We start from the raw sequence: 13,015 nt of genomic DNA on the forward strand, positions 1-13,015 counted from the left end.
AAATTATGTGCTAATGTTCAGAAACAGCCTGTCAAATAGTCACAATCAAAATATACAAAAATGTTTGCTGCAGTAAGAATATCAACCTTTGATAGAGTAGTGAGGGACGGACAAATAAATAATCTTTTAAAATATTCTTTTAAAAATATTGGTCATTGTAGCCAGAATTTTAGCTTTATTGGGGAACATTGCAACATAACGCTGTCATATTAAATTTGTTGTGGTAAATTTGATCAGTTCACTCTCATTCATATTTTTGGTACCACCTTCTATTAAATCACTGTTTATAAAGAATTAATAATTCACAACTATAATGGCTAATGGTAAATGCTTAATGCTTCAGTGATAAACCATTAATAAGAAAAACCTTTAGGTTTCCATGTTGTGACAAAAACGCAACTTGTCTTTGATCAGTGATTTAAATTAATAGACACAAACATGTTCAGTAGCTTGCATTTTGAATTTATTGCAAACATATGTAGGCTTGTCAGTCTACATTACACTCATTTATCATTTTGCTCTCAAGCTTGTAAGTGCAAACACAGCACTTACTTCTCCTTTCAAGGTACCTCTCTGCTGTCATCCTGACCTCTGTCGTTTTAAGGGCAGCCATGCAACACAGTTGACATCAGGCATAAAACATATAGCCTACAATACCACTCTATGACTGTACAGCCAATAAGACAATTTCATTCAAATCTGTGCCCCTTTGCTTTCAACATTCACATACTGTATGCACGTATCTCAAACCATCTCACATTCAGTTAACCCTCTTTCTGTAGACAAAAGCAAGCGTTGATACAGTGAGTTTTCCATATTTAACCTCAAAGTCAGCAGGTTTGTTGGAGGACATCGTTTTAAAACACATGATATTATCTATGTTACAGTGCATCTTTGGGCAAAATTAATCAGAAACTATTAAAAATGTTTCACGTTACAGTAAGTCGACATAGTGCTCCTGCTATCACCAAGGTTTACAGCCATTCATCAGCTGTCAGTGCTGGTGACAAAATAGTGACAGTCCAAGTGCATTAAGTACATTATTATTCACAGATAAAGGTCATACAAGAAACTAATAATATCCAGGAGGAAGATTCTATATGTTTATGACATTACAATAGCTGGTTTATTGGAGTTTACAAATTAAAATATATTTGTGATGTAGTTATTTTTCACAGGGTTTCAAGAATGATATGTGAATGTGCTCAAATAAATCCTCTGAAATTAGTAAAATAGATTTATTATCCATTACCTTTGGACAGCTTGCTGTTTAGGCACATACTTTTAAAACTCTATGGCAGGAGGTAGACTATCACATCTCTCAATTTTGACGTGTTCACAAGAAAAGTTGCTTTGGTTGTTTTTTTCTTTGACAAAATGTATGGATATTTATTAAAAGTCATTTCTATACAATAGATCTTATCATTTTTAAATAAATAACTCTTTTACTTGCATTGCTCTTAACTGCCTGAGGGGGCAGATTAATTTAGGATAATAATTAAAATACTATTATTAAGAATGACAATGTGTTACGAATTAAATGTACAAATTTAAGTTACATTACACCTCAAATAGTTGCTCTAAAGAGCAAACCATGTCCAATCTACTGCACAGTCAACAACAAATCTTTCAAATCACTGCATGAAGTCATATCACTTATAATGAAATCAACTCAAAGGGCAATTTTTATACAGTCTGTTGTCAAAGAAGCATAATAACATGTATTTTACAGAATGAAGGTACATAGACTGACCAGCAGCTCCAAATACCTTTAAAATGTGTTTAGTTTTGAAACATGCTAAAAACAGCAATCTATAGTTTGCATTTTTCCTACATGGGATGCTGGTATAACTGAGTCAAGTAAAGCACAATGACCTATGCCCTATTGCATATTCAAAGGGAAACAGGACAGATTGAATCTTTAAATCTTTAATTTTAGTCTGCATGTCATCACTTCATGTATAATTTTCATGAAAACCTCACTTTATACACATTTAAGTGAAAGAGATCGAGGGGTTTAACCAAAAGAAAATAGCATTGCTGTGTGTAAAGTGTAAAGACACACCCAACACATGTACAGTCTGTGCGCTCCTGTCTATAACAAAGTAACATGATTCCTTGTTGTACGCTCACAGAATGCTGAAATGCCACACATAACTCGGCCACAAAAGCGAACACATTCAGACGCACACGCACGCACTAACTCCCCTCTCATTACACAAAAGTGTAAAATAAACCATCACCAGTAGAGGAAGTTATCCCCTAAATGTCTCAGCTGGCTCTGACTCATTGGGCCCAACACTACTTAGTGAGCTAAGTACACTGTTAAACCAGAGTCCCAGCTCCGCTACATCTGAGCAACACACTTGGTGTGTTTTTCTTTTCTTCTCACTGTAACATACAGGGAGCGTGCTTTTAAAATTTAGCATACACCACTTCATACAGCACATCAGTTGCGCAGGTATTAGCAGCATTTTGTGAGTCATGACACAGAGGATACATTTAGAAGTAGAACATGAGCCACCAGTTCCTGAAAGACATGAAAATGTTGTTGTGAATGTGAAAAAATAGTGTAGTACAGAGGGTAATAATATGACACATCGATGTCATAGAATACTAGGGACATCTCTAAAATATCTTGTTTTGAAATACAGTAATTTCAATTCCTCTTCTGACTATTACTGTAAAATGAGAGATGAATGATTCAACATTACCCCTTAATTCTTTTAATTCAGTGCAGACATATGGTCCCTGTCCTCAGAAAAGTATGTAAAATAAATATTTACTGTAATTAATTATCTCATTGTGTGATTTAAAGTAAGATTATGTAACTTCTGTGACCCTGAGAACAAATTACAAACAGATTACAGACTTGCTTTAAAGACATGCCCACATTAAACTCAACAATAAAATGGATGATGAGTGACACTGAACCATAACAGAAGACCTTCCTTGTTTCCTTTTGAATAGACATATTGCAGGGTCCAAATAGCATTTCAACAGAGATAAGTATTCTAGACAGCAACTGAATGGAAAGTATTACAAAGCTGATTCATATAGCAACATGGCAGAGCATCAGCCAGAGGATGTGGCTGAATGCATTTACCCAACAAAGTGCTGCAATGCATAGAGAATACAGTAATTTCTGCCGCAAGAATAAACAGCACAACAGAGTGGGGGTTGAAATTGTTGTTGTTGGAACTTGTCCTGGGGGGCACATCACAGGGTGGAGTGATGGGTGAAAACTGCACTTAAGATGGGTGAAAATTCTTCAAGGGAGATGTCTAAAGATGAGAAAGAAGATATGAAACAAATGTTCAAGTTACACGGATGCAATGTAGAGAAAGTGAGTTTTTAGAGGAAAAAAATATGATTTGGTTTTTGCCCGGTTATGTCATATAAGCCATGGTAATGCAGTCACTTTTCAGTTTGCAGTTCCTGGTTGTGAACCAGCTGACCAGATTCAGCCAGATCACTGCCGGGGGCACACTACTCAATTTGTTTACGTAGGAGTGCTGGAGGTCGGCAGAGCTGTCCACCTCCTTCTCCCCATTTAGGAAAAAGCAGAGGGGGAGGGGGCTATAAAAAGTTGACCCCATCTGAGCCATGCAGACTCGCTTCCAAGCTGGAGCTGCAGCAGCATCTGATCTCTCTGAGCAGCTGTCCTCTCCCTGCATCAGCACAACAAATACTTTACATTGCCTGACCTTTTCCTCCTGCATCACTATCCCAGCGATGTCCCCACGTCCCAAACTCCCCCGACTCCCCCACCACCACCTACACACACACACACACACACACACACACTTCACACCACTACTCAACCCCATGGTAGGCCCCTGCCTGCCACGCACCCAGCTGACATGTATCCCTCATGCTCATGCAGTTGTATTATTGCTCTGACACATTAGCTGAGAATTGACTGTGACTAGTTGTAAGTGTGTATCTGTAAGTGTATGAGAAACTGAGAATTAAATTTGGATTTGATGAAGAGCTGGCTGCAACATATAACAATGCAAAGATAGGGAGAATTTCTCCCTCTGTGAGTCTTTTATTTAGCATTTCTTTCTATATTCTCTACTTCTTGCTTGCTTGTCCATTTTTAGAAACTCATTTATGACTTCATCTCCAGCAGAGTGGGTTACTGCACTGATCTCCTACTGTCTGGTCTCAGAGTAGTTGCTAAACAACTGCATCAAATTGATAACTGGAAAACACATTGCTGCTATTCTTAAATCCTTACACTTAAATCTAGAAAATACCCAGTATTTCTTCTAGACCTAAAGCAGTCAACCACTGGGGAACAGAGAAGCCCTGTTATTACTGGGACACTTTAATGGAACAGATCCTTTATTACTGTCATTAGTCACACCTGTGCTTTTTCTTATGTTATGACGTCAAACTGTCTGCCATGAAAGACTGTTAAACTTTTACGTTTTACTTGAAAGTCAAAGTCACCACAAAAAAAAAAAGTGGCAGATTACTGAATGTTGCAACTATGTTAAGAGAATTTAATGATTTTGATTCAAGATATATTCTATATTATTGAATTAATACTGTAATGTAAAAATGACATTGGAAAATATCATTCAGTTGAATTAGATAAAGAGTTAAGAAGTGATAGCTAAAGAGAAACGCTTTCGATCTGATCGACCCCAACAGGTGATTAGACCTCCTCTTAGGACCGTGTGACCCTGTTTAGATTGTACTTGGTTGCCTCTGTTTTGCTGCATCCATTAGATCAGCGCAACCTACATCACAACAGCTTACCAGGACTCAGAGCCCACCCAACGTCAAGCTGAACAGAGTCGAACCAGCAGCAAGTGGAAACACCTGCGGCTCTGCCAGGCTAAACGGTGCATATTTAAAAGGTTTACCTTCACAATTCATGCAGACTTTTTATACTGGTGCAGTTAGCATAGCACGATAGAGGTGTAGTTAAAAAAAAAAATTAGCCATTAGCATGATAAAATGTGAGCTTTAAGCTGGAGTACAGCTGATGCTCACAAAGTACAGCTTAAATTTAAGAGAGTTGAGCCAAGTCTGACAACACTCAGCTGAGCACCTGTGTAAGTTGAAATATATATATATATATATATATATATATATTTATTTATTTATTTTTGTTATTTTTTGTGAACCGACCACACCTTTTTCATTGAAAAGTGCCAATTATTGTACAATCTCTGCTGTTACTTGTTAAAAATGTATTAAAACGTGACAGCAGCTGTAGTATATTGTATACACTTTCCATGTTTTAATATTTTTATTCTTATTTTTTACGTCAGCTCTTGACTGAGGATTTCATGTCAGTATAATAAGCGGGCCTGTTCCAACTCATTTAGCAGGGAGCGAGTTCCACGAAATGTCATGAACAAGGAACGAACACGTTAAAGTGCTGTAATGTTATCTGAGCAATTAAAGCATTTTATAACACTGATTAAGAATAACTCCAAGCAAGGTGTCACTGACTGGAATAGTTTCCTGTGACACCCGGAGAATAAACCATGTAAACAAACTCGTCTCACACTATCAAAATAGCCCGACGGTGTGTAATGCAGAGAAAAGGGACTTGCTATGGGCCGTGGCTGAAAATCCAATCTCCCAGCAAGCCCAGCCGCAGCTCAGTGGAGTCAGGTTGCCTGTCATGAAGCTACTGCATGTCTATTAACACTGACATGCCACTGCCGCGGCAGCCGTGTTGGACTTCTGCTACACACTTACAACCCAAAAATAAAAAAAATAAAAATAAAAAAAAAATCGTGTAATAACTGTAGTACATCAGTAGCTTTACTCAGATGCACATCTCTGCCTTTTTACGTGAAAGCTGGATTTATAGTGAGTAAAAACACACAGCTTGTATGCTACACTGGCACTCTCATTCATTCAGGGTTATATGCAAATTAAGCTATTCTTAACTTTTAGGTCATTTTTGATACAACTAAACTTACTCATAGTACACTTGAGCAACATTCAATGTCCTTCAAGTGCTCCTCCAGCCCTCAGTGTGAGGCTTACATAAAAACTGAACTGCAAACTTGCATTACAATGGCATATACAACAGTTGTAAATGCACACAAATGCACCATTAGGCTTCAGTGGATATATAACAGTTCAGAGTGTACCTGTCAGCAACATTTAACATGTTGATGAACAGAAACACACGTTCATAAATGCAGAGAGTAGTATAATAGAAGAGGGAATAATACTAATCCACTGTACCGGTTAAAAGGGCTTTAGAGGTGTCAGTCTAAGTGTGGGATTTGTGCAAGCTTACATGTATGATGAGATATTTTCTTGGTCACCGATGCTCCACTACAAAGCTCATTGTTGTTCCATCAAAGGAAGGAGGGGCGATGATTCTTGGACCTTGTTGCGTCGTGATGCTGATAACCGGCTTCCTCTCGGAGCTTGCTGCACCTCCTCTGGTGGTCAAGTGCCCCAAACTCACAGGTAGCTGCAGTGGCCCGTGCGGAGCCTCTCTCACTGCGCTGTAATATGCGCTCTCTGCACCTGTTGCGTTAGTTTCCAGCCTAGAACTTTTGCCACTTTTTACCTTGTCTCCACCTGCATCCTCATAATGACATGGAGACTGTGGCAACACCGCCTGAGTGGGGAGAGTGGGTGAGGGGATGAAGCTTGGGTAGAGCATGTAAGTGGGGGTGTACGCTCCTGGGCTCAGCGTCAGTGGGGACAAAGAGAGAGGCATTGGGGGAACAGGGTTGACAGGTGCCACAGGTGAATGGGACATGGGTACGTCCACATACTGGCCTGTCTCAGGGTCAAACAGTCGCTTAGTGGCGGCCTGAATGGGAGTGTCCACCAGGTAATAATGTCCTGTAGTGGGGTCCAAAAGCATCTTGCGCTGGATTTGCGGGACTGTCTCTCCAGTGGGAGAGGTAGGTGACACAGGTGGGACAGGGGGTGAGAAACACAAAAACTGCTGTTGGGTTTGTTGCCCTGTTGTTGCTGCTGCAGAGTGATGGTAGATGCTTGTAGCCGGGTACTCCATGATTAACGGAGACCTTTTCTGCTCAGATGTCTTGCCGTCACTTGTGTGGACTTGATTGATGTTTGAGTTCCCCTCTCTCGACGCAGGCTCTCGATTCAGCAGTTTGATATCGTTTGTATGCCCCAGCCCTGGTATGGTTAAATAGTTCTCGGAGTCTGAGCAGCCCTGCGTGACAGTGTGGTTACCGGGACTGATTTTGACCTTTCCCTGCTCCACCTGGCTGTGTTTCGGGGGCTCTATTTTCACTGACAGTGGAGTCGCCGGTGTCTCGGAGCTTTTCATAGTCGATGGCGTTTGCAGCGCAGGGTTTTGTAGAACAGAGTTACTTACTGAACTAATGCTGACATGTGCCTTATTGCTGTTGCCAAAATGAAGGACACTTTTGTTACTAAATGTTTTACCTTGCTGTGATTGTGTTTTAAAAGTGTCATCGTTATACGGGACGTGTATGATATTCACAGCCCCTCTCCCCTCCTGTGGTTTCCCTGTTTCTGTGGTATTTATCAGAGACTGGGGAATACTGTCGTTGTTTGCTGTCTCCAGCTCCTCTGCTCCCTGCTCCTCTCTTGCAATAAGCGAAAGCACGTGGCTGTCTCTGATGGTCTGTGGAGCTTGGGTTTTACGCTTCCATTCATTTCTATCAAAAACATAAAGCTGCTCCATTGTTTTGACTGCAGCTTTAAGCTTCTCTAGCGCAGCCTGTTTTGGTACAGTAGGCTCATTTCTCCTCTCAGCTGTCTCACCTGTGAACTTGTCCTGCCTCTGCTTTGTCAGTTTGGTTTCGGTGTTTGGTTGGATTTCTGACTGGTCGGGGTGTAGCTGTTTGGATACAATGGGTGGGACCCTGCTAGCGATGCAGTGAGATGGTGCATTTTCACTTTGGGATGTTTCGGATGGGATGCCTGCCTCTGCTTGTTTCTGTGACGCCTCAGTTGTCTGCGATTTAACATTTGTTTTAACAGAGTGACATTTAATCACAATAGGAGAAGGTAGTACATGTTTAACCGGTTCCTTTTTGCCCTTTTCCTCAAGTTTTTCAGCTGCTGAGGAACATTTATTGTCGCTATTACCCAGATATGAGCTTTTTACCAATTTACGCACATCCCTGACATGATATATTGGTGTTTGAAACTTGCATTTGGTGTCTCTTATGTCTCTAACTGTGAAGTTTGGAATTTTATCTGTTGCAGATAAAACGTGGCATTTAGCATTACCTGCTGCCCTGAATGTGTTAACAGTGTTGTAACTTATTTTAGGGGTTAACAGGTTGGCAATATTCAGCGTACAGCCTTTATTTTCTTTCACACTTCTCAGTCGTATTTTGATCTCAGGCGTCTTCCCCCCCTTCTCGTTTTCTTCTTTAATGCCTGTTTTGAACTCTTTTTCACTTTTCTGCGGGACAGCAGGTGTGCCTGTGACAGGTGTGTGGCTTGCTAAGTCTTCTGTAAAATCCTTTTCTTTTGAAAGAAGCTGGCAACTCGGGACAAAGAGCAGTTTTGTCAGCATGCTGCTGGTGTCTAAATCTTCCTTTGCTGTGGTCTGTGCGTCACTTACAGCTGTGGGTTCAGCCTCCTTTACAGGTTCTGGCTCATCTACTCTCAATGAATTAAATGCACTGCTCTGGCTGTGGCCGAGCGCTGCTTTTGGAGGCTCATGTTGTCCCTTTTCTGAGTCATCCGGTGCTTTGTTGCTCTTCTGCTCCTCTGCAGGCTCACAGGAACCGGGTCTCCAGCCCTCCCTTTCCATTTTGCGCTCCTGTTCAAACTGCATCTTTTTGGAAATCACATTTTTCAACAGACTCGATGCAAAAATTGCCCTTTTGTGTGAACCCCCCATGCTTTCTGTGTGATGAGACTGCATTTCACATCCTGATCTCCCAGTAACCTCGTTGGATCGTGTGTTCTTGGAGCCTTTTGGACGCCTGGTCTCTTCAGGTTCTTCAACGTTACAGCGGAAATTCAGCGTCACTCCACGCTGCTTTGGCTGAACTGGATCTTTCAGTTCGACCTTTTTGCTAGAAGAGGAAGCTTGTTGAGAAGTTGTTCTCTTGTTCAGTGCGTACATTTTGGTTTGTGGAGCTTTCATGCCGGTACTGGACTTACCGTGCCTCTTACTGTCCACAGTCTTATTCATTTCCAGTCTTGCGCTCGAAGTCTTGTGCGCAATTACGCTCCGCTCTTTTCCCCGCGAAATGTTTCCATAATTCCAGTCCACATAGGCTGACCACTTGTTTAGCCCATAATCCGACATAGATGACTCGCTAGAGGTGCTGAGATTGATGGCATCGAAGTATGGACATGCCAAGCTCCGGAAAGACTTGGCGGTTAAATTGCGCACCTCTTTATCAGCGTCATCCAGCTCACTGATGGAGCTGGACGCTCCGCTGGAATACTCATTAATATCTTTCCGTCTCAGTTTGGTTGCAATGTGCTGACGGCCCGGAGCAGGGATGAAATATTGGGTTCTGTCGCCCAAGGGCCCTGCTCTGGCGCCAGAGCTCACAAAAGAGAAGTGGCTCCTGTCTCCAAAGTGTTTCGTGTAACTACAGGTGCTGTTGTCAAGGATATTGACGGGCTCGTTCACCGCTCTGGAGGAGGTTTTTATTGATAAATGAATTTTCCCCGCATTTGCATCCCGGCTTTGGTTTTTGCACACGCTCTCATCTGAGCTGGCACATTTGTCCGAGTCACAAAGATCACTCTCCTCCTCCGGCTCGGTGCTGACAACCGCTCCACCAAGATTAGACTGCACTTTCGCCTGGCTCCTGCCCTCCAGGATCAAAGTCCCCTCCTGCGTTTCATCGCTTTCAAAAGAGGCGTAATCCACAAACGAATAGACCAGGTTGTCGTCTTCAAAATCCCAACAGGTCCCTCGCCCCAGGTCGTAATCTACGTCGTGGTCGAGCTCGGTCAACTGGATTTCGTGCGTGGTGATATAGTGGGACTCATCCTCCACGATGTCGGAGCCGCAGTGGTCGGACAGGACCCCGTCATCAGACTCCGTTTTGCTGTTCAGATACATGTCCGTGTACCGGAGCTCATCACTCTCGCTGCACACATGCTCGCTGCAGTCACTCGGGTCGAGCTCGGCCTGGCGCCGCTTGTCATTCTCTGAACCCTGATCGGTGTCGGGAAGTTTGGTCAGAGTTTCCAGTGGAGGCTCACCCGAGGCAGGCGCGGAGACGGCGGCCCGCTGGTCCTCCGTCCCCTGCTTCGAGCTGTCGCATTTGATAACAGACAGCTGGTTTCCCTCGCCGGTGAAAGTCACTTTCACTGTTCTTGCCCCGTCCGGTTTCATGTCCAGATCCACATAGTTGGACTCGTCGCTTTTCGTCTCGGTGGCGTGGCCTCTGCTGTCCGTGTTGTCCTTATCCTTGTCCTCTGGGAGCAGCTTCCTGTGAAGTCCAGTGTCATCTAGGTAAGTGAGAGTTTCCTCCGCTGCTTCCATTTAGTCCGGTCTTACCGTCAGGTGGTCCTCGTTTGCGATGTTATCCTGACACGGGACGGGAAAACTCTGCAGGCTGGAGCGACTGGGGCACGGAGAGCGAGGAGGGTGAGTGGGTGAGAGAGAGAGAGACAGAGCCAGAGAGGGGAGAGGGAGAGAGTGTAAGAGAGAGACAGAGAGAGGGATGGGGGGAGTCCCAAAGAAAATCCCCTGATGGGTTCTCTCTGATGTGGAGAGGCTGTCTTATACTTCCTGTCACATTTTCAAAGTTTTGTTTTTTTTGTTTGATCAAAGTCTGATGAAAGTAAGTGCCAGGATTCAGCACCTTTCCTGGAAGAACAGCTCCCCTGTTGGCCCACTATAGAAGCCATTAAAAATTAAGTTTAAATAAATGGTCGTTTGATATTCAGTGGTTTTAATTCGCAGCACTTTGTTTCTATCTTTACTCTTTAGTGGGATTTAGTTCAAGTGTGAGGCTCCCTCCTGACAACAACTGTTTGTCTTAGTTAATTTGCCAGTTCCTTTGTCCTTAGTACATTTATGTTTGTAACAACCTAATGCCTGAGACATATACTGTAAGTTAAAGTTAGAATGATTATAGTAGTTCCTGTTCTAGAAACATTCAGTTGAATGTGTAATGATAACTAACATATGGTATTTCTGTTTAGATAAAAAAGCCAGCTCCAGTTTCATGGATAAAAATAAAATTACTGACTTTAGGGAATACTCCAGAAAGTATATTTAACATTAAGGGTTACTCAGTGTGATAGCAGCGAAACAGAAAGTGAATAAAAGTTTCAAAAGTTTATTTTCAATTCCAACTATAGAAATCATGGCTGAAATAATATTGTTTTTTTTAAGAGCCTAGTTATTATAAAAACTGATAAAATGGCACATATCAGTGCATCACAACCTGAGCATGCCAGATAAAGTTAATGTACAGGATACAATGCATATCCAACGCTTATACATATAGACATCAGCACTTATATGCAGTCATCTAATTACTGTAAGTTCTGTGAGTTCATATCAAGTCATACATTTTGTTTTCTTAGAATAATAAATGTATTGTCTACCGACTGGTTGTTCTCACAGTAGGCACAGAAATAATAATAAGATAATATCGAGAGAAAAATAAATAGTGACACTTACAATATTGGCGGTAATAGTATTTGTGGAAAAAAGAATGCACCAGCGCTCTGCCCACTCGTTGAAACAGCTGTCTGCCCTTGATGGAGTGAGATATTCACCACCAGCTGGTGGCACTCAGCTGAAATAATTTACTATAAATTCATCCATTCATCTGCGGATGTAGTGTGTGATTTGTGTCTTTTCTGTCGAGAGCGCATTCCACCTTCTGACCACTGGGCCAATGTGGGGTTGTTAATGGTTGGACAGTATATGGTATATGGTGAAATGAGGACCTTTGCTAGCAGCAACAATGATGAATCAGACTCTTTTTTACATTATAATGATTCAGTTTTTGGAGCTCTGTCTAAGTGTTGAAGACAAGTGTTGCTTCTAGGCAGGGCCCCAGATTGATGGTATGCAGCAGGGAGGGGTTGGGCCAACAGTTGCTCCATGTGGAGGGCACACTGACAGCAATATCAAGGACAGAGGCCACCAGTATAAAGCCTTTGTCACCCTTTAATCCCACTTTTACCCTCAATGTCATTAATGTGGTGTAACCTCTTAGAATCTATTTTTCAGCAGGGGTGGAAACAAGTATATTTACTCAAGTGCTGTACTTAAGCACATGTTTGAGATTGAGTGTTTGTTACTTTAAACCTTGCCCCACTTTTCAGAGGCAAATCTTGTACTTTAACTACACTACATTAACTTGACAGCTGTAGTTACTTGTCACTTTATAGATTAAGAGTTATAAAGTATATGATAATCTCATCAACTGAACCACATTGTTGCAATTAGGGTTAGGGTTAGGGTTAGTGGTTTCTAACCTTTTTGGCTATGACCTGTCACAGGAAGTGAATAGTCAGGACCCATTGTCATGTTTCAGATGTCTATGAGTTGTTAGCTGTTACAGCAATGAGACATTGTCCCTCAACATTTCTCTAACGTATTTTATCTAAATAACTGTTCCAAGCCTAATGAGGTAAAAATTATCCTGTATTTCATGAAAACGTTTAGAAAAGTCCAAAAAGGAGGCCTGACCCCTAGGTTGGGAACCACTGGACCAAAATACTCAACTGCATATAAAGCACTTAAAACTGGCTCCACCTCAACCAGCTACTGCAGTAAAAGTACTCATGCAGTGATGCATCAACATTTAAAATCTAATAATGTAATAGATACAGACGGCGATAAATTAAAGGAAAAACCAACACAAGGTAAGGTACTGGGCCAACACATGCCGCCAGAATAGTGTCGGTGCCCGTTGGCATTGACTTTACAAGTCTCTGGACTCTACTGGAGGGATGAACACCAAACTTCCAAAAGATATTACCTCATTTGGTGTTTTAATAATGGTGCTGGAGAGCACTGTCTAACATGTTTGTATCCAATGTGGTTGAGATCTGGTGACTTTGAAGGCTGTAGCAT

General features: G+C 41.9%; 1 protein-coding gene across 1 annotated transcript; it reads right to left on the reverse strand.

Moving 5' to 3' along the window:
* Positions 1 to 446: 446 nt before the first annotated feature.
* On the reverse strand, positions 447 to 11,732 carry LOC139637117 (uncharacterized protein C4orf54-like). Its single transcript, XM_071505664.1, has 2 exons — positions 6,278 to 11,732; positions 447 to 3,284 (listed from the first exon to the last, which is right to left on the reverse strand). Exon 1 carries the CDS (start codon positions 10,457 to 10,459, stop codon positions 6,302 to 6,304), a length of 4,158 nt encoding a protein of 1,385 aa, XP_071361765.1. The 5' UTR covers positions 10,460 to 11,732; the 3' UTR covers positions 447 to 3,284; positions 6,278 to 6,301.
* Between the last annotated feature and the right edge of the window lie 1,283 nt (positions 11,733 to 13,015).

The sequence above is a fragment of the Trachinotus anak genome, unplaced genomic scaffold (genome assembly GCF_046630095.1).
Source record: "Trachinotus anak isolate AG129_WGS33_773 ecotype Australia unplaced genomic scaffold, CSIRO_AGI_Tana_v1 ptg000019l, whole genome shotgun sequence".
In the NCBI taxonomy this organism is placed as follows: domain Eukaryota; kingdom Metazoa; phylum Chordata; class Actinopteri; order Carangiformes; family Carangidae; genus Trachinotus; species Trachinotus anak.